The sequence below is a fragment of the Arachis stenosperma genome, chromosome 7 (assembly GCF_014773155.1).
Source record: "Arachis stenosperma cultivar V10309 chromosome 7, arast.V10309.gnm1.PFL2, whole genome shotgun sequence".
In the NCBI taxonomy this organism is placed as follows: domain Eukaryota; kingdom Viridiplantae; phylum Streptophyta; class Magnoliopsida; order Fabales; family Fabaceae; genus Arachis; species Arachis stenosperma.
In genome coordinates this window covers 51,595,074-51,617,993 of record NC_080383.1, presented here as the reverse complement: position 1 = coordinate 51,617,993, position 22,920 = coordinate 51,595,074, and the positions used below count along the sequence as shown (strand labels likewise).

The following is a 22,920-nucleotide window of genomic DNA, read 5'->3' as shown; positions in this document are numbered from 1 at the left end:
CACGGCTATCCAGCTGTCGGTTCTCGATCATGTCGGAATAGAATCCAGTGATTCTTTTGCGTCTGTCACTAACGCCCCACAATCGCGAGTTTGAAGCACGTCACAGTCATTCAATCATTGAATCCTACTCAGAATACCACAGACAAGGTTAGACCTTCCGGATTCTCTTGAATGCCGCCATCAGTTCTTGCCTATACCACGAAGACTCTGATCTCACGGAATGGCTGGCTCGTTTGTCAGGCGAGCGCTCGGTTGTCAGGCGATCAACCATGCGTCATGTATCAGGAATCCAAGAGATATTCACCCAATCTAAGGTAGAACGGAGGTGGTTGTCAGTCACACGTTCATAGGTGAGAATGATGATGAGTGTCACGGATCATCACATTCATCAAGTTGAAGAACAAGTGATATCTTGGAACAAGAACAAGCTGAATTGAATAGAAGAACAATAGTAATTGCATTAATACTCGAGGTACAGCAGAGCTCCACACCTTAATCTATGGTGTGTAGAAACTCCACCGTTGAAAATACATAAGAACAAGGTCTAGGCATAGCCGTGAGGCCAGCCTCCCAAAGAGGGTTCAATCATAAAAACATGATCAAAAGATTCTAAGATTGAAAGATGAAAATACAATAGTAAAAGGTCCTATTTATAGAGAACTAGTAGCTTAAGAATGAGTAAATGACATAAAAATCCACTTCCGGGCCCACTTGGTGTGTGCTTGGGCTGAGCATTGAAGCATTTTCGTGTAGAGACTCTTCTTGGAGTTAAACGCCAGCTTTTGTGCCAGTTTGGGCGTTTAACTCCCATTTTGGTGCCAGTTCCGGCGTTTAACGCTGGGAAATCTGAGGGTGACTTTGAACGCCGGTTTGGGCCATCAAATCTTGGACAAAGTATGGACTATCATATATTGCTGGAAAGCCCAGGATGTCTACTTTCCAACGCCATTGAGAGCGCGCCAATTGGGCTTCTGTAGCTCCAGAAAATCCACTTCGAGTGCAGGGAGGTCAGAATCCAACAGCATCTGCAGTCCTATTCAGTCTCTGAATCAGATTTTTGCTCAGGTCCCTCAATTTCAGCCAGAAAATACCTGAAATCACAGAAAAACACACAAACTCATAGTAAAATCCAGAAAAGTGAATTTTAACTAAAAACTAATAAAAGTATACTAAAAACTAACTAAATCCTACTAGAAACATACTAAAAACAATGCCAAAAAGCGTACAAATTATCCGCTCATCATTATTCTTTCATAATATATGACAATTATAGCACAAAATCTCATGAAATTGCATTAATTCATCCATGGTTGATTGAATCAAAGGAAACATGAAATTCTACCCAATTGGCTTACTTATGGCTCAAGAAAGTGCATAAAATCAATTGAAAACATAAGAAAAAGACTAGTGAAACTATGCTAAGATGACTCGTCATCAGGATGTGCTTGGTATTGTCTTTGGTGAGGTGCTCGGTATGGAGGGTTGCTGGTTCCGGTTCTGTTGATAGTTGTTGTTATTCCACCTTTGATTTTGACCGTTGTTTCTGCCTCCTTGGTTGTAGTTGTCCCTCCATCCTTGGTTGGAATTGTCTCTCCATCCTTGGTTGGAGTTGTTGGTATGCAAAATTGTGATTCACACTTTTCACAACTCCGCATAGCTGACCAGCAAGTTCACTGGGTCGTCCAAGTAATACCTTACGTGAGTAAGGGTCGATCCCACGGAGATTGTCGGCTTGAAGCAAGCTATGGTCATCTTGTAAATCTCAGTCAGGCGGATTCAAATGGTTATGAGGTATTGATAATTAAAAGATAAATAAAATGTAAAATAAGATAGGGATACTTATGTAATTCATTGGTGGGAATTTCAGATAAGCGTTTAGAGATGCTTTGTTGCTCCTGAACTTCTGCTTTCCTATTGTCTTCATCCAATCATGCGTGCTCCCTTCCATGGCAAGCTGTATGATCCTCTCAGTGAAAATGGTCCGGCTACAGTCTCTGTATGGCTAATCAACTGTCGGATTTCTCGTCTCGGATGAAAAATACCAGGCACAGCTACCGCAGGGCTAATCATCTGTCGGTTCTCACTAGCGTCGGAATAAGATCCATTGATCCTTTTGCACACTGTCACTGCACCCAACATTCACGAGTTTGAAGCTCTTCACAGTCATCCCTTCCCAGATCCTACTCGAAATACCACAGACAAGGTTTAGACTTTTCGAATCTCAGGAATGCTGTCTAGTGTTCTAGCCTATACCACGAAGATCTTAATCTCAGATTTAGATGCTCTGTTGTCAGGAGAGACGATGTGAATTGTTGATTAGAGACCCAAGAGAATATACTCCGGCTGTCGTCCAATGACTACGTTGAACATCATGTAGACCGCTTTGTGGTTGTCAGGCACGCGGATCTTGGCTAAGCGAGTACTGAAGATAAAGGGTGATTGTCACGGGTCACCCATTCAGTCTGACTTAACCGAATTAAGTACAAGAGTATATCTTGGAGAAGAAGTAGGCGTGAATTGAATGAAAAACCATAGTACTTGTATTAATTCATGAGGAACAGCAGAGCTCCTCACCTTAATATATGAGGTGTAGAAACTCCACCGTTGAAAATACATAAGAACAAAATGGTCTAGGCATGGCCAAATGGCCAGCCTCCAAAAAGGGTTCAAAGAACTCCCCAAAAGGTCCAAGACTCTTTAATACAATAGTAAAAAGTGCTATTTATACTAAACTAGTAAACTAGGTTTACAGAAAATGAGAAGATAGTGCAGAAATCCACTTCCGAGGCCTACTTGGTGTGTGTTTGGGCTGAGTCTTGAAGCTTTCATGTGCATAGGCCATCCTTGGAGTTAAACACCAGCTTTGGTGCCAGTTCTGGCATTTTACTCCAGAAAAGAGTCTCTGGTGGGCGTTTGGACGCCAGTTTGGACCATCAAATCTCAGGTAAAGTATGAACTATTAAACATTGTTGGAAAGCCCAAGATGTCTACTTTCCAACGCAATTAGGACCACGCCAATTGGACTTCTGTAGCTCCAGAAAATCTACTACGAGTGCAAAGAGGTCAGAATCCAACAGCATCTGTAGTCCTTTCTCAGCCTCTGAATCAGATTTTTGCTCAAGTCCCTCAATTTCATCCAGAAAATATCTGAAATCACAGAAAAACACACAAATCATAGTAAAGTCCAGAAATGTGATTTTTGCATAAAAACTAATAAAAATATACTAAAAAGTAACTAAAACATACTAAAAACTACCTAAAAATAATGCCAAAAAGCGTATAAATTATCCGCTCATCACAACACCAAACTTAAATTGTTGCTTGTCCCCCAAGCAACTGAAAACAAAATAGGATAAAAAGAAGAGAATGTACAATAAATCCCAAAATATCTATGAAGCTTAGTTCTAATTAGATGAGCGGGGCTTGTAGCTTTTTGCTTCTGAATAATTTTGGCATCTCACTTTATCTTTTGAAATTCAGAATGATTGGCATCTATAGGAACTCAGGATTAAGATAGTGTTATTGATTCTCCTAATTCAGTATGTTGATTCTTGAACACAGCTACTTATGAGTCCTGGCCGTGTCCCTAAGCATCTTGTTTTCCCGTATTACCATCGGATACATAAATGCCACAGACACATAACTGGGTGAACTTTTTCAGATTGTGACTCAGCTTTGCTAGAGTCCCCAGTTAGAGGTGTCCAGAGTTCTTAAGCACACTCTTTTTGCTTTGGATCACGACTTTAACCACTCAGTCTCAAGCTTTTCACTTGGACCTTCATGACACAAGCACATGGTTAGGGACAGCTTGATTTAGCCGCTTAGGCCAGGATTTTATTCCTTTGGGCCCTCCTATCCATTAATGCTCAAAGCCTTGGATCCTCTGTACCCTTGCCTTTTGGTTTAAAGGGCTATTGGCTTTTTCTGCTTGCTTTTTCTTTTTCTTTCTTTTTTTTTCGCCTATTTTCTCTCTTTTTTTCTCGCAAGCTTTGTATTTTTCACTACTTTTTCTTGCTTCAAGAATCAATTTTATGATTTTTCAGATTATCAATAACATTTCTCCTTTTTCATTATTCTTTCAAGAGCCAACAATTTTAACATTCATAAACTTCACTATAAAAAATATGCACTGTTCAAGCATTCATTCAGAAAATTAAAAGTATGGCCACCACATCAAAGTAATTAAACTAATTTCAAGATAGAATTTGAAAATCATGTACTTCTTGTTCTTTTGCAATTTAGAAACATTTTTTATTTAAGAAATATGAAGGATTTTTGGGACATTCATAACTTCAAGGCATAGACACTAGACACTAATGATCATGTAATAAAGACACAAACATAGACAAAATATAAAGCATAAGAAACAAAAAATAGAAAAATAAGAATAAGGAAATTAAAGAACGGGTCCACCTTAGTGATGGCGGCTAGTTCTTCTTCTTGAAGATCCTATGGAGTGCTTGAGCTCCTCAATGTCTCTTCTTTGCCTTTGTTGTTCTTCCCTCATGACTCTTTGGTCCTCTCTTATTTCATGGAGGATAATGGAGTGCTCTTGGTGTTCCACCCTTAGTTGCTCCATATTGGAACTCAAATCCCCTAAAGAGGTGTTGAGTTGTTCCCAATAGTTGTGTGGAGGAAAATGTATCCCTTGAGGCATCTCAGGGATTTCTTGATGAGGGACTTCCTCATGCTCTTGTTGAGGTCCATGAGTGGGCTCTCTTGTTTGCTCCATCCTCTTTTTAGTGATGGGCTTGTCCTCTTCAATGAGGATGTCTTCCTCTATGACAATTCCGGCTAAATTGCATAGGTGATAGATGAGATGAGGAAAGGCTAACCTTGCCAAAATGGAGGGCTTGTCAGCCACCTTGTATAGTTCTAGAGGTATGATCTCATGAACTTCCACTTCCTCTCCAATCATGATACTATGGATCATGATATCCCGATCCACAGTTACTTCAGATCGGTTGCTAGTAGGAATGATAGAGCGTTGGATGAACTCCAACCATCCTCTAGCCACAGGCTTAAGGTCCGGCCTTCTTAGTTGAACCGGCTTGCCATTGGAATCTCTCTTCTATTGAGCTCCTTCCACATAGATGTCCTTGAGGACTTGGTCCAACCTTTGATCAAAGTTGACTCTTCTAGTGAAAGGATGAGAATCTCCTCTCATGATTGGCAAGTTGAACGTCAATCTCACATTTTCCGGACTGAAATCTAAGCATTTCCCCCGGACCATTGTGAGCCAATTCTTCGGGTCCGGGTTCATACTTTGATCATGTTTCTTAGTGATCCATGCATTAGCATAGAACTCTTGAACCATTAAGATTCCGACTTATTGAATGGGATTGGTGAGAGCTTCCCATCCTCTTCTCCTAATCTCATGTCGGATCTCCGGATATTCGGTCCTTTTGAGCTTGAAGGGGACCTCGGGGATCACCTTTTTCTTGGCCACAACTTCATAGAAGTGGTCTTGATGGGCTTTTGAGATGACTCTTTCCATCTCCCATGACTCGGAGGTGGAAGCAATTGCCTTCCCTTTCCTCTTCCTTGAGGTTTCTCCGGCCTTAGGTGCCATTAATGGTTATGAAAAATTAAAAAGTAAGGCTTTTTTTCACACCAAACCTAAGAGGTTTGCTCGTTCTCGAACAAAAGAAGAAAGAAGAGAGTAGAAGAAGAAGAGAAGTGGGAGATGGAGGCGTGAGAGGGTTTCAGCCAAGGGGAAAAGAAGTGTTTGTGATGTGTGAAAGTGAAGGAATAGGTGTGAGGTATATATAGGGTAAGAGGAGGGGTGGGTCCGTGTGAAGTTGGGTGGGTTTGGGAGGAAAATGGTTTGAATTTGAATGGTGAGGTAGGTAGAGTTTTATGATGGGTATTTGGGAATTAAGGGATGGATGTGAGTGGTGAAGAGAATATGGAGAAGAGGGTTCCAGAGAGCTATGAAGAGGAGAGAGAGTGATTTTGTTATGCTGCTGTTTTGAATTAATTTAGGAGTAATTGTTTGTAAACTACTGTTTTAAATTAATTTAGGGGTAATTATTTGTTATGCTACTATTTGTATTAATTTTGCTGTTTGAATTAATTTAGAGCGATTAATAATTATTTCTAGTTGTCCTACTGCTGTTTGATAAGATCATATAATTTTTATGATGTTTATTTATAATTTATTTTTTATTTTATTTTAAAATGGTTTTTTTTATTGAACTACCTACTATTAAACTAGTTGGATCAATAAACCAATAAATAAGTAGGTAGCAGTTTGATAACTGGTCTGATTTCGAACCTTGCCACTAACTACCATCTTTGTTTTCCCCCAATATCATGAAAGTGACAAAACACTCCCTCGGTCCCTCCACTACACCATTGCATTGAGTCATTGACCCGTTTTCTTTCCATTATTTATTTATAATAATTCACTCTCACTACTCACTGTTCTCTCTCTCTCTCTCTCTCTCTCTCTCTCTCTCTCTCTGTATGTATGTATGTAGGTGATGGCTGCTTCTTCATCTTCTAAGTCTCTGGTGGGGCCTCTTGCTCTTGTCTCAGAGAATGGTAGCAGAGTTTGGGAGGATCCTTCGTTCATCAAGTGGAGGAAAAGGGATGCACATGTCACCTTGCGTTCTCATGAATCTGTTGAAGGTGTCACACGATCCCGCAATTATTTACCTTCATCACTCATTATTTTTTCTTGGATAATTGATGATGATTGGCATGCTTTCTTCTTGAGTTTATTTATTTATATTTTGATTTATCGGATTCAAATGCATTTTGCTGAAATGCAATTCGTCGACCTGGGTTGGGATTCGTTTAATAGGATGCAAATTTGTTCCTTTCTAAATTTGTAAGCATCATTTGTGATTGGAAATTATCCTTTGGACTTTCTTTTTAAAAATAATTTTTTAAATAATTATCTAGGGAAAATTTCATGGGCAATTTTCGTATTTTTTGTATTTAGGGAGATTTAGTGTGCTATTATTTCTGCAAAACTATCAATTGATTGAAATTAAGTTATAATATGATACAGTGAAGTCTGCATGTATATTGTATACAGATAATATTGTCCAATAAGTATTTGATGGAATCTGAATTAATATGAATATATTTAGATTCATTTCACTGCTACCTGAACTTGTCTTTAGGATCAGAAAAGTTTATGCGATTTCTGAGTTTTGAAGAATGGTTCCTGGTGCCTACAGGATATGGCTAAATCAATGATTGTGGTTTTTGAAATAGTTGGTCTCCCTTGTACATATGTTTTCAAAAAATTCCCGCTACGTCTATGCCCTTTATAATAAACACGTTTTGACACCAGTATTTTCTTAATAACCTAATATACATTCTCTTTGTGTTGTTAATTAAAAAATAATTTAAATACACAATTAATCAATAACAACTAGATTTTTATACGGGTGTCAAGAGTGTTTGGTGTATGAATACTGTTTTTCTTTTCAAACACTTTACATTGTGTTTGTGGTAAGCTTTGCAATATGCACTTCTTATTTATGTTGGACAACCTGAATTTTGTGATGAGTAGGATCTCTTAGATATTGGTATAAACGCAACAAAGTGGATTTTCTGGCATCAAAATTTGCTGTTTGGAATGATGATGCTATTCAAGGATCTCTTGATTGTGCCGCATTTTGGGTAAAAGATTTACCCTTTGTCAAGTCCTTGTCTGGATATTGGAAGTTTTTCTTAGCTAACAATCCCGACAATGTCCCTAATGAATTTTATGGAAATGAATTCCAAGATTCAGACTGGAAAACTTTACCTGGTAAGTTCATCTTAATTTTGAGTATGCCATATGTTTTAAAAAATTTATTTAGCTTCTAGAGCTTTACTTTCTTGAAGTCTCCTAGTTCTGAAGCATGTCCTTTATGATTTGATATTTGAAAATGAATATTTTTAGGAAAATTTGTATGAAATACTTTCGGAAATGACAACTTTATCTTTGTTTTAGAACAAGAGTTCCATTTTGATGCATTGACAATATAAATTTTTACAATGTCATCCAACCAAATTAGATGATTGATTCAAGTAGTATGTATGAAACCTTTTTACACTAACAATGCATACTGTTAAATCCTTATAACAATCATGAACTATATATGCCATTGTTACATAATTTTTGCCTGACTTTTTGCTGTTTATTTGATTTTCTTTTAATGGTGGTTTAGTGACTATTTCTCTGAGAGATTGTAACGATGTAGTAAATTTTCTCTTGGTTGAGGGACTAAAATTAGTATTCCTAATCCTCTCTGTTCAAACTTTCCTTTTCTTTGTTGCAGCTTCAGTTCATTAACAAATGAATTATTAATAAATGAATTATTATTTAATATCATATTAGTTTGTTATATTTGTCATGATTATATCAACTGGATGGTGCTTCGCATAATGGGTTCCCTTTGTGTATTTTGAAACATTCAGTAGGCTCCTAGGTCATACTTTGAAATTGTTGCTAGTTATACTCTTCGGTTTTCATAGACAATTTTGTGCGTGGTTAATGAATGGAATCAACTTAGGGGAGATCTCACCTTTTTTATTTGTTAATATTTATATTACCATTCATATAATTTTTTCTAAATCCATTTTTGTTAATTGACTTATCAATTATCGTTTTCGCCATTTACTGTATTCACAAGTGCTGATATCGTCTATGTCTAAATTTCCAAACTTTGGCAGTTCCTTCGAATTGGCAGTTGCATGGATTTGACCGCCCGATTTATACAAATGTAACATATCCATTTCCACTAAATCCTCCTTTTGTTCCTATGGAAAATCCAACTGGCTGCTACAGAATAAACTTCCACATTCCCAAAGAATGGGAGGGTATGTCTAATTGCGAATTCTGTAGAAATGTGAATTCTTTTCTCTATCTTTTGTTAACCAGTCTACGCTATAGAGGAATCTTGTGTTGTTTTTCTCTCTCTATTTCCATTCACTTCTAACTGTTGTTATTTATAACTATGATTGTTATTTATAACTATGATGCATTGTGCTTTACCTGCAATTTATGATGTATTATAAAGTACAAGTCACATGTGTCCATTGTTACACCATTAAATGAAAAGGTTATTTAATAGTATAAGAATTGCTTAAAGTTACACCGTTGTAATGTAACACACACACACACACACACACATCTTGCAACAGTGAAGTAGATTTGTTTTGTTCTTTGTTTCTTTTCAAATCACCTTCTATCATTCCCTCATTTATAAACCATGTTTTAGTTTTAATTTTTTTTTGTGCGTACCAACCATTACTTTATTTTATAGGTAGAAGAATTTTGCTCCATTTTGAAGCAGTTGATTCCGCATTTTGTGCTTGGATAAATGGGCATCCTATTGGATATAGGTATCTCTCCCTCTCCCTCTCCTTCTTCATCATTCCATCTCTTCCTCCCTTCATGTGGCTTCTGGAAGTTCCAGGTTCTGGAGGTGGATGTATACATTATGGATCGGTATGTTACTATGTTAACAGTGATGCCATATGACAAGGAGGCATTTTGTGAAATTGATGATAAGTTGATAACTTTTTTCTTGAGTAATGAAAAATATTATCACGTGTTCATATCTTGCACCAAATATAGCAGTGGAAAACACCAACCTAAATTGGAAAGGCATACATATTTATCTTATAGTACAAATTGTATTAAATGCCTTATTTTTGTCTAGAAAAGTCTTAGTGCCCTATTTCCACGAAGCTTTTAAATTAACTAACTCTTGGTCTCATTGACAGAAATTTTGATTATTTTGCAAGGACAGCCAAGATAGCAGGGTACCTGCAGAGTTTGAAATCACTGATTTTTGTCATCCATTTGGTTCAGACCATAAGAATGTTCTAGCTGTTCAAGTGTTTAGATGGAGTGACGGCTCTTACCTTGAAGATCAAGACCACTGGAGGTTATCTGGCATACACCGTGATGTACTTCTCCTAGCCAAACCAAAGGTTTGTTTTCTCTAAATTGCTCCTCTCGTACTTATGCTGTCTCATTTGATAGATGCTTTTGTGGGTAAAATTCTAATAATGCAGATTCTAGAAAGATGAAACGTAAGTCAGCACTATATGCATATGATATCAAAATGCAATGTTGAAGTTATTTTAATCATCAGTGTTACGAGTTTATGAAATCTCTAGTAGAATAAATTAAGCATCTTGTGTCTACCTGGTATGAGGGACGTGGAATATTTAGAGGTATATGTCTCTTTGATATGCAGAGAGATTTGAGAGCTTTGCTTTTTTAAATTTTTATGTATTCCAAATGTGCATTAATGCAATTTCTTCTTCATCCAAAAGGTTAAAGTTGGATTAGGTCCTTAATGCACCTCAATTATGATTTAGTCGTCCTAGAAAAATCCAAGTTTTAGAATAATATGGATTTATATTTTATAAATTTATTATTGTTTTTAATATAAGTCGAATCTACCGTTTGATGAGTTCTTCCAACACCCTCCCTTCTTCTTGCTTGACGCTAATATCTAATATGTGTGACATAGGTATTTATAATGGATTATTTTTTCAAAACAAACATTGCCGAGGACTTTTCATCTGCAGATATATTGGTAAGCATAATATCTTGTGAAATAATATTTTTCATGTTACAAATGTACATCGTGTTTGAAAATAATCTTATATGTGGAAGATTTTACCTTATTCCAATTACTTTTAACTCTTTCTTTTTTTTATTTTTTATTTTTTTTATATTTTGGGTACAAGTTGAATGCGAATACCATAATTTATTTCAATACGAAACTTGTTATGTTTTATTTTCACAAAATAGATTTAATCTTTGTTGCCCTTATTCTACATGATTGTACACTTATTTTGTCATTTTCTTTTTCTTGAAAATCTATATATTATTATAATATATCAAAAAGAGACCAAAGTAATATTATAGTGTGCTAATAACACCTTAAGTTCTTAAGGTATTTATAAATTGTCAACACTAGACTTAGTTTGTAATAACTTAGAGAAAAACATGTATCTATACAGCCGCATTTGTTATGATATTATAGAGAATATCATCTATGTAACCAATCTAAGATTAAGCTCGTTTAGTTTGAAATAACATAGAAAAATAAATCTATCAACATAGCCACATTTATAATACATAGAGAATAACATCTATTAAACTAATTCAGTATCAATTTCATAATCTTTCACATTAAGTTCTCCAATTATTAAAAAAAAAATATATTATAGAGGATGCTGATTCATATCAATAATTTAAATTCGAATATTGCATGTCTTATTTGTTGAGCAAACTTCATTTATGAAAATTATATAAAAGAGACTAAAGTAGTACTATAATGAGTTAATGACACCTATGTTCTTAAGTTTTCTATAGATATGACATGCTATCACTAAACTTATTTTGTAACAACATAAAAAATAACATCTTTCTACATAGTGACCATTATAATATCATATCGAATAGCATCTATATAACCAACCTAACTGTTCTAACATTAATCTCATAAGTTCTCCTATTATGTAAAATTTTATATTGTATAAAGGATGCTAGTTTATATCAAGCGCATAATTGTAATAGTTTTAATTCTAGTTAGTCCATATACTTGACACTTTGCAATATATCGTCCTACATACGAGAAAGTTAGCCATAACATTGTTCAAATGAGCAAAATATCATACTCATTTAGAATATTTTATTAATGACAATGAAATTTGAATACCAATTATATTGGTAAGTGTTAAGGCTGAAAATGCTATGTAAATACTGAGAATTTTTTTGCATTTTAGATAAGTAGAATTAAAAAAGAAAAAGGCAAAATTCATTTATTTTTTTTATCTTTTATTATTTGAGTATGTATATATAATGGTTCCCCTCTATTAAAACTGTCAGAGTTCAAGTAAGTTCATATATTTGTGAATTATTTCTAGGTCAATATTTGGAAAAGAAAAAAAAATGGGTCAAACATGTTATACTCTAGACTTATATAAAATATATAAGAATATTTGTATATAATGCATCATTTACTAATATATTTTTAAAATTAGACTAAATAATTCTATTGAAAAAAGTTTGATTAAATAATTTAAAAATTACTTAATTTTTAACAAAAAGAGTGTTCTAATTTGTATTCTGGTTTAAATCTAGTTGATGATAATTCTGGGCCAAAGGTGGAGGTTATCTAAAGTTTCTTCCAAAGTTCAAATACAGATTTGTAATGTGGTATCATAAGGTCTGCCTGGGTTCATGGTTCACTTTGATTGCCACTAACCACTATTGTGTTTAAATTGATATTGTAACTTTTTTATTATTTTATATATTCATGTTTGTATTTGGGGCATCATATTTTATTAATATCTCTTACCTATGATCCAGGTAGAAGTTAAAGTAGATAATTCCTTAGAGACATCCAAGGATAATCTCCTAACAAACTACAGCATTGAAGCTGCATTGTATGATTCTGGAAGCTGGTATACCAGTAATGGGAATCCTGACCTCCTCTCATCTAATGTAGTGGACTTAAAATTTCAACCATCAAGTGCACCAACATTAGGTTTTCATGGTTATGTGTTTGGTGGGAAATTGCAAGCACCAAAGCTTTGGTCTGCAGAGCATGTGAGTAATTTCAATCACTTTCTACATGTTTAGACCGAACTCTTATTATTGAGACATCAACCAATGATTTTAATCTGAAGATCTGAGCATTCATGTCTTAAATGATCACTGATTCTGTAAAAGTTCATGCTTTGATCTCAATTCAGTATTGAGCTAAAGATCTGGTATTTTCAAATTCTTTCATTTCATACTTACTCTATGGCTGTTATCTGCAGATATGCTCAAAGTTTATTGTTTCTCTCATTCTTCCCAATCAGTACATTTTTGTTTACCTTATCATCCCCATATGGTTTTTGAATACAGCTCTGTACCTTTTTCTGTGAACTTTGAAGACTTTTGTCCTCATTTGACATCTTATATTATTTGAATTTATCTCAGCCATACCTCTATACCTTAGTTGTCGTCCTCAAAGATAAAACTGGAAATATTGTTGATTGCGAGTCATGTCCAGTGGGCTTTAGGAAAGTATCTACGGCCTACAAACAATTGCTTGTCAATGGAAAGGCTGTCGTAATAAGAGGTGTGAACAGGCATGAACATCATCCACGAGTGGGAAAGGCAAATATAGAATCCTGCATGATCAAGGTAATGTTTGTCAGTTTATCCTCTCATATAGTAATTAAGAGAAAACAATATAATTAAGCTCTCCTGAACTTTCAAAAAGTGCAATGACACCCTAAAGTTATCAAATGGCCAGAGACGCCCTTTCGTGAACTTTTCTTAAGGGGGTAATTTTGTCAATAAGATATCACGTGAAGGGGTAATTTCGAAGAAAATTTAGCAAATCTTTTTGCACCATTTGATAATTCCAAAGCGTTCATTGCACACTATGAACGTTTAAGGGAGATGTCACAAGACCCAATGTTTAAGGGGTTAATTGCATTTTTCCCTTTAATTAATTTGGTGGTTAGTTTTTACCTTTATTATGGGCACTTTTCATACACTGATTACAACTTTGCTAGTTTGCTACAGGATTTGGTTTTGATGAAACAAAATAATATTAATGCTGTTAGGAATAGCCACTATCCTCAACATCCACGCTGGTATGAACTATGTGATCTGTTCGGCATGTACATGATAGATGAAGCCAACATTGAGACTCATGGTTTTGATTATTGTACACATTTCAAGCATCCTACTTTGGAACCGATTTGGGCAGCTGCAATGCTGGATCGAGTGATCAGCATGGTCGAGAGAGATAAAAACCATGCATGCATTATTTCTTGGTCTTTAGGGAATGAATCTGGATTTGGGCCAAATCATTTTTCTTTAGCTGGTACCACACTTACAGCTCACTCGCTTAGATTTTGTGCATAACTGAATCAATTTATTACTTTATCCTGCCAGTTATTTTTTGGAAAAATTGCTTAGTAAATTTATCTTGTACCCTGCGAATAAATTGCTTCCGAAAAATTGCGTTCTCTTTTTCAGAGCTTATTAATAACCATTTTAAGTATATGCAGGGCAAGTCGCTTACTGTAGTTAAACATTCACATATGTTGGTAGGAAAAATCAACAATTATTCACTGAGAATAACTTTGAAAAGAATAAGTAGGACAGCATTATTAAATGCATCTTATTTGGCTTTATTACCTTTTGAATTGTCATAAGGGAGTTAATTCTTTCGAATGATACAATAGGTTTATTTTTTAATTTTTATCTCCATTCAATGATGAGATATTTGTCAGGTTGGATTCGTGGAAGAGACCCATCGCGGGTAGTGCATTACGAAGGTGGTGGATCTAGAACTCCTTGCACAGATATTGTGTGCCCCATGTATATGCGTGTTTGGGACATGCTGAAAATTGCAAATGATCCAAATGAATCACGACCTCTCATTCTTTGCGAGTATGCATTATCATCATCATCATAATCATTATTACTTATTTATTTTTGACATTTCTATATTTGGATATTGGAATTTGTATCAACAATGCAGTGTTGATATTTTAATTTTCCATTTTTCCCTGTGATGCCCAAATGCCAGGTATTCACATGCAATGGGTAACAGCAATGGGAATCTACATATATATTGGGAAGCAATTGACAACACATTTGGACTTCAAGGAGGCTTTATTTGGGATTGGGTTGATCAGGTGAGCGGTCTATCAAGATTTGATTTGATCCTGTTACTGAATAAGGTGTTTGTTAGGAGGGAATATAGAAGGTAAGAGTGGCTTTCATGCGCTAGTTCCCAGCTAACTTTGAATACTGTAAAACAAATACTCATTAATATTGAGCCATCTTTGTCAAGGGTCTCTTTATTCTTGAAGTTCATGATCAAGGTCCACCTACTATGATCTTTTGTCTGTGTGATAATCTCTTGTTAAGCTTTATGTGGACCAAGTTATGTGGCCTTATGTGATTAGGCATGCTTATGAAGTGGGCTCATTGCCTGTACTCATTGAGTTCAGTTATGATCATCAGCTTTTTTGGGAGTGATTATACTTATCCAAGGAACAAAAAACCCTGCAACTTCTATTTTTCCTCTATTGATTGACCTCTTGAAATTAAATTCAATCTTCATTTCCTTGTTTCCTACCTTTTCCCCTGGATTTTCAATTTGGATGTTTGTTAATATCAGTTCTGGTATATTGTCTTCATGACATCGTAGGAGTATCTACAGATTATTATGATGAAGTCTTTTGATTAGTAGGTTTGGTACTTTGTATGTAGGCCCTGATAAAAATTGATGAAAGTGGCAGACAGAGATGGGCATATGGAGGTGAATTTGGGGATGTTCCTAATGACTCAAATTTTTGTTTGAATGGCCTCACATTTCCTGATCGAACTGCTCATCCTGTTTTACAAGGTAAACTGACATCATAGTGTTACTTTTGTATGCACCATTGTTGAGCTGGGTGCATCCTCCATTTGTTTAGACTCTTTAGAAAGGTAGTCATGGTTTTTCTTCTTTCAGAAGTCAAGTATCTATACCAACCAATCAAGGTGGCTTTGCATGAAGGGAAAATTGAGGTACAAATATTATGTTGTGGTTTTTGTATTTGATTGATCAAATCTGTGCTTGCCTATTTATTTTAATATATAATTTTGCAGATTAAAAATGGGCATTTTTTTCAAACAACAGAAGGACTGGAGTTTAGTTGGTATGCTTCTGCAGATGGGTGTAACCTCGGATCTGGAAGTTTAAGTCTTGAACCAATTAAGCCCCAAAGTAGTTATACCATCGATTGGCAATCAGGTCCATGGTATTCTTTGTGGACTTCGTCGTCATCCGAAGAAATGTTCCTCACTATAACTGCAAAGCTTTTGAGTTCTACACGCTGGGTTGAAGCTGGTCATATTGTTTCATCCTCACAAGTTCAACTGCCCACAAAGAGAGGCTTCGTTCCTCATGTAATCATTTTAACAAATGATATATCGTTATGAATGGATCTTGGTGTTTGGATGTCATTTACTGAAGTAACTGAGTTTAAAATTTTCTGTGTCATGGATGATTATTGTTCCAGGCTATCAATGTTAGTGGTGGCACCTTGGTGGCTGAAACTCTGGGTGATAAAATTAAAGTTAACCAGCAAGATATTTGGGACATAACATTGAGCACTAAAACAGGAACAGTTGAAAGCTGGAAGGTAACTTTGTTAATTTGGTTATCATGTGTGAAATCTCAAATTGCATGATATCTTAATTTATTTATTTGAGTATATTAGGTCTTCTATAATCTTTATAATTACTGTAATCCATATTTATGATATAAGTTAATAATAGAAATTTGTTATATTAAAATTAATATTCAGGAAGATTTTTCAAAAAAAAAAAAAAGTGGATTATTTGGTTAACCTTTGAAAAATAGTTTTCTTTTTATATTAATGTAAGGGAAACATAATCAATTTGTTTAGATTTTAGAAACCAGGTGGATAGCAGGAGTTATTGGAATTGGAAAAGTTGAATATTTATTTTTCTCTTTTAAGGGGTAGTTTAGATACTTGCTTGAGAGTTATTTGGAGCAACATAGTCTTAAAACCTGGTTTTAAAGATCAAAAGTATTCTTGCTGGTTAAGATATCTCTATTCTCTATTATTTTGTTCAGCTAAAGTGTGTGTGGTATAATGAGGGAACTTTTGTATTGTTGTGTTAAATCCTTCCACAATAACAATGAACAAAGTATCTATCTATCTATCTATCTATCTATTTTAATTATATAGAAATTGATACCAACTTCTTTTACATTAAGTTTTAGGCCATGTTTTCTCCTCTAATAATGCCATGTAAGCAATTTTGATTACTTGGCAAAACTTGAAAATCAACCAATCATCTTTTAGTTAAAGATTTTTAAAAAATTAAAAGAGAAAATACTTATCTATTATTATTCAACTAAAACATAAAGTACTAATTAAATACAATAAACACATATTAATAGTGCCATAATAATAATAATTAAAAAATTTTCAGTTATAAATATTGAAATTCTACAACTTATACATATTAAGACTCTTATTATTACATTAGTTGGTCTACTTATATACATGCTACCTAAGGCTCTTGCTACTTTTTATTTCTCAGTCTCTCATACCAATTGACGAAAACTTCTCCAAGTAAGTTTAAATTTGGCACATTTCTTTACTAAATACATTTAAATATATCATGATTATAAAATTAATTCATAATTTTATTACATTTCTGGTATTTTTCATTCTCTTTCATTTTTCCTAACCCAAGTAAGTTCAAATTTGGCACATCTTTTTATTAGGTATATTCAAATATATATGATGATTATAAAGTTAATTTATAATTTTATATTATATTTTTGGTATTTCTCATCTCATTCATTTTTTCCTTTTTTCTTTAATTATTTGCAAACCTAAGAATAGTATATAAGAAGACAAAGTATGACAACTAAAAAAATGTGAAAATAGAAGCAACAAATGAAGATTTAGTTTTGTACAACTCTAATATAAAAAGGCATATGCCTTTTTTAAAATTAAATGAATTCAAATTCTTAAAATAATAAATTATATTTCAATTTGTATTTTACATTTTAGTTGAATAATTATATGGAATTATATACAAATTATCAAATAAATGTTTTGCAAAATATTTTTAATATAAACAATTCAAATTTAACATTAGTTTACATATCTAATCAATTCCTAAATAATATAACACTTATTAGAATATACTATATACTATAATTAATTTACCTCTCTACACATCGCGCGGGTCTCACTCTAACAGAATAGAGAAAGGGATGAAGGTAGAAAGAGCTAGAACAGAAGAGAAGAGAGGAATAGAATAAAATAAAATAGAAATATGGGAATGTTGCAGCCAAGGATATCACTGTGATATTCCCGGGTCTAAGAGTATATTCAAGTATGATGTATGAGTAATATGTGTAAAGCATAACTTGGCTTTCAAGAGGCCAAGACTCTCCACTAATTCTACCCACTACTTTCCTCAATACAAATGCATTTCCCTTTTTCTATTTATATCACTCATTCCTTCTAACAGATTCCCTAAAAACTCGGTCCCCACTACCTCAATTAGTTATTTTTCTTTCTGCTCTGATATGTAAATTCCAGAGGAAGGATACTCCCTTTCTGCCCTTCCACCACTCTGCTGTTTGGGTTTGTAACAATGTTCCACCTTAATTAATTTGCTAGACTTTGGGACATTGCTTTTCCCAAAAATTTGATTTTGTATTGGGCTATGATCTAAAGGTTGTTTACAGTTTCTCTAGTTTTCAAAGAGATTGAGAATGAAATGACCTCTTGCATTTCAGGTGTCTTTGTTGATATGGTTTTCATATTCTGCATCATTTTTGTTTTAGTTTTGGTATGATCTTGATGTTAAGTTGTAATTAGTGATTGCCCCTAGTGCACTTTGTTTTGTTCTCATTTTTTCTAATAAGATCTTATTTCTAAGCAGTTTTCAATATCAGTTATATTTGAAAAGCAAAAATTATCATGTTTCTATTCTTTATCAATGATTTGTAGAAAGTTCATGATGTCTTTGATTTTCAATTTTTGCAGTTTTCTGTTCAGTTATTTTTGTTTCTTTACTAAATATTCATACTAATATTATGTTGATATATAATGCTAGGTCAAAGGAGTTGATGTTCTCAGTAAAGGTATATATCCATGTTTCTGGAGAGCTCCTACTGATAACGATAAAGGCGGAGGACCAGCTAGTTATTTGTCTAAATGGAAAGATGCTGGAATCGACAGCCTCCACTTTGTTACCGAAAGCTGTTCCCTCCAGAATACAACTAACAGCTCGGTTCAAATATTGGTTGTTTTTCTTGGTGTTTCCAGGCAAGACGAGTCAAAGGTTTTATTCACAACGGATATGAAATATTCAATTCATGCTTCTGGTGATGTCATTGTGGAATGCAGTGTTAAACCAAACCTGGATCTTCCTCCTTTGCCACGTGTGGGAGTAGAATTCAATGTGGAAAAATCGTTTGATCAAGTGACTTGGTATGGCAGAGGGCCATTTGAGTGTTATCCAGATCGAAAGGCTTCTGCACAGGTTGCAGTATATGAGTCGAATGTTAGTGACTTGCATGTTCCGTATGTTGTTCCAGGGGAAAGTTCAGGTAGGGCAGATGTTAGATGGGCAACATTCAAAAATAAAAATGGTTTTGGTATATATGCTTCTAGGTATGGTAGCTCTCCACCAATGCAAATGAGTGCAAGCTACTACAGCACTTCGGAGCTTCACCGAGCAATGCACAATGAAGAGCTTATTGCAGGAGATAGCATTGAGGTATTTAATTTCTGTTGGTATTTCAGCAATATTTTGGTTCAATTGTAGTTTGCTAGATAATTATTTTAGGGTGTGATCACTAGTGAGGGAATGGAAAGGGAAGACTTTAGAAGGTTGGAAATGTTTTAGGTATTCCACACTAAATGAAAGCTCTTGGTCTTGATGAGCCTGTGAAGAAGCGTGTTCTAAGCCTTCAAAAGAGGCAAAGAAGACACATTTCTTTACATGAAGAGTACCTCTTCTTTCCGGAGGAGAAGGTGTTAAGGGTTGGGGACTGATGTGTGAGCTCGTGGAAGAGGGAGGAATGTGATGACAGGACTTTTGAGAAGTTGGTTTGGCAAGCAGTAAGGATGTGAGAGATGGTGGCGGTTGAAGAGGAAAAGGGCGTGTGGGAGAGTGGTGGATTTAGAACTTGGATGACCAACAAGGTTCGACACTGGATTGTTGATCAGAGGGGAGATTGATGGTGGCAGTGGTGGTTATGATGGTGGGAAAGAGAAGGTGGTGACAGTGGCAGCAGCAGCATCAGTGTTGGTTTTAGTGTAGAGCTATGAAGTACGGACACTTCGTTGAATTGTCGTGTCTACATGGGATACGACACTCATCGACACTCGTCCAACACGCATACCTATTGTGTCCAACTATGTCTTAATAAAAAATAAAAAATTTTTCTTCGTACACACTTAAATACCATCACGTGTCAACGTCTCCAGTTTTATTCTTAACATGTATTCATGAAATGAGTTTAGAAATAATATATATTATTTATTAAAACAAAAAATATTTAAATACTTTATATAATTAAAAAAAAACATTACAAATATTAAAAAATATAATATCAATAAAATATCAAAATATAATTATAATTTATCTAAAAAATACTTTATATTTTATATATATGTTGTGTTCCTGTGTCTCATAAGATTTTAAAATTCATGTGTCTGTGTGTCCTATATTGTGTTCGTGTCACTGTCTGTACATCATAGGTGAAGAGAAATAAAACATGAATTAAATTTTGATGTACTGACACTATACAGAATTTTATATGGTCATTCAACAGGATTAATGTGTATAAATAACTTTTTTTAAGTAATAGGTTTGAAGATTAGTTACTTTTGTTAATATGGTAATACAGGATTAGATGTCTGTGTAATACACTTTTTAACAATTTTAACACATTTGACGAATGGAAGGGATAAATGAGTAACTTTTAGCAAATGTTGGGGTAATACTGTGCTATTTCATAGATTACACAGGAAAATGCGCATGGGTCCGCCCTTGACCATAAATTTTTGTATGCTCTCAGAATATATTGGTTTTGTGCTTTAAGAGAATTCGTAACTATTCATTCTTCATTTTTCACTTTGCTTTTCAATTTTTTAATATTGTAAACTAAAATGAGTGGTAGGCTACTGTCATTGAACCAAACAGGTTTCCATTGTCTTTGTATGTGTGTTAGAATCTGAACCCAAGAACATGCCTCTTTTCCCATTTTTTTTCTATTTTGTTCTTCTAACTATTCTGTTTATTTATAATTTTATTTTGGTATTAAATGCAGATTCATTTTGACCACAAACACATGGGTTTGGGTGGAGATGATAGTTGGTCCCCATGTGTGCACAACCAGTATTTGGTTCCTGCTGTGCCATACTCTTTCTCTCTAAGGTTATCTCCTGTTACTCCAGCTTCTTCTGGTCATGACATCTACAAATCTCAGCTTCAAATCTCTTGATTTCTCTGATATTCGACTAATTTGTCTATGAATGAGTAGGAATAAACTTCAAAGCTCTTGTGATGTGAGAAAGAAACATTAACATGCAATCTTTCTGTTGGTACCTATTTGAATCTATTTATTTATCTATTATATAAAAAAGAAAAACCTAAGGTAGTTTTGACAATTTCTCTTGGTACCTATTTGAATTTACAAAAAGGTTATTTCTACACTAAAATCAGTTACTAAAATCAGCTACTAATGTATTTGTGTATAAATACATGTGTAATTTAATTTATTTTCAATGTGTATTTGTATTCTAGCATATATTTTATACTAGTAGTTGACATTGGTGACTGATTTTGGTGGACACATAACATAACTCTCGAATCTATTTATTTATCTATTCTATAAAAAAGAAAAACCAAGGTAGTTTTGACAATCACTAGCAAAAGGCCAGTAGGGGTAGCAAACGGGCTAGCCCGTCCCGTTCTGCCAAAGCCTGTCATTTGGTGGGTTGCCCCACCCCGTCTTGCCTAGTGATGCGGTCCTGAATTCTTCTCTGCTCCGCCTAACGTAACCTTGCCAAATCTCCTTCTTATCATTATTATTTTAATTCTTTTAATAAATCATTAAATAGTAAACAATATATATAATTTCATCATTATTTCGATAAATTTATAATTTCTAAAGATAAAAAAAATTATAATTTCTAAATTCACAAACATTAAAGTTTTTATAATTCTAAATATATAATAAACATAATTATCAACCAAATTTTTTGAAACAAAATAATAAAACCAACATTATAAAAAATAAAATAAATATTGTTCAAACATATAATTAAACATCTTCATGTCTCTAATAAATAAAAAACATAATTTAAATTATAACTTAGAACATCTTAAATTATAAAAAAAAAAACAGTAGCCCTTCAGAAGCCGCCCCGCTTCGCCGAAATCCGCCAAATCCCGCGAATTAGGTAGGCTTTTTAATTATGGCAGTTTTAAATTTTCAGCTCGGCTCTTTTTTTGGCAATTTACACAGGTTGGCTCGGCGAGTTTTGGCCCGTCCATGTGTCACCTCTACACGCGGGTGAATGACTAAGTTTGTACAATTAATAACAGAGGTATAAGAACACATAGAAGTTGACTAATGATATGTTTGTCATATGCATATATTCAGCTTAGAAATATAAACATAGCGATGGAACTAATAATCCTAAATCATGTATTAAGTAAACATGCGTAATTAATATGAATACATGGCAAGAATAGGAAGATTCATTCTTGAAACAAAAGTGCACATTTTCTATGCCAGAATTGGATTGTTATGTTGCAATAAAGTGAGAAATGCCAAGTTTATAAATTAATAATGTGTGTAACATATAGGTACAATGATAAGGATAAAGTATAGTCAAAATTAAAAAACAAAATCTTTAGACATGAATAAGTAATAAATAGTTAAAGAAAGAATTCAAAGGATTGAGAATATGATTCTTACAAATTGTATGTGACACAATATGCCAAAATTAAATATTTCTGAAGATTTCATGATAAACAACATTGGTAGTTTCAGTGTGATTGTATATATTGTCTTGAGATATTTGTTAGTAATTCTTGAAATTACAAGATATAGTTGGCCATTTGTGAATACTGGCTATTTAAAGAGTAACTCAACATATAATGATTGCCCTTGAATTTTATTTATAGTCATGGAATATGAGAGCATTAATGGGAAATGCCTTCATCGAAACTTAAATGGCAATTTTGTATCTACAAGAATTAATATCATTCTAGGTATGAAAACCTTTTCACCAATATTACATCTTGATAAGACTTTTGTTTCGATAACTTTATTACCAAGTCTTGTGATAACTAATCTAGAACCATTACAAAGGTCT

The 22,920-nt window shown here is 34.1% G+C and overlaps 1 protein-coding gene across 1 annotated transcript; it reads left to right on the top strand.

The window, feature by feature from the left end:
* The first annotated feature begins 6,340 nt into the window (after positions 1-6,340).
* LOC130940834 (uncharacterized) lies at positions 6,341-21,328 on the top strand. The gene is made up of 17 exons (XM_057869094.1): positions 6,341-6,633; positions 7,529-7,768; positions 8,677-8,823; positions 9,270-9,348; positions 9,759-9,942; positions 10,491-10,556; positions 12,341-12,580; positions 12,959-13,165; positions 13,553-13,856; positions 14,269-14,428; positions 14,568-14,676; positions 15,257-15,392; positions 15,501-15,556; positions 15,638-15,937; positions 16,051-16,173; positions 18,641-19,306; positions 20,865-21,328. The coding sequence occupies exons 1-17, from the start codon at positions 6,486-6,488 to the stop codon at positions 21,036-21,038; spliced, it is 3,339 nt and encodes a 1,112-aa protein (XP_057725077.1). The 5' UTR covers positions 6,341-6,485; the 3' UTR covers positions 21,039-21,328.
* The last annotated feature ends 1,592 nt before the right edge of the window (positions 21,329-22,920 follow it).

Bases quoted from the DNA above. Each gene is read 5' to 3' on its own strand.
- LOC130940834 (XM_057869094.1), top strand. From the start codon at position 6,486: ATGGCTGCTTCTTCATCTTCTAAGTCTCTGGTGGGGCCTCTTGCTCTT. The intron at 9,349-9,758 runs GTATCTCTCCCT...TTGCAAGGACAG, and splicing joins GGGCATCCTATTGGATATAG to CCAAGATAGCAGGGTACCTG. The intron at 9,943-10,490 runs GTTTGTTTTCTC...TGTGTGACATAG, and splicing joins TTCTCCTAGCCAAACCAAAG to GTATTTATAATGGATTATTT.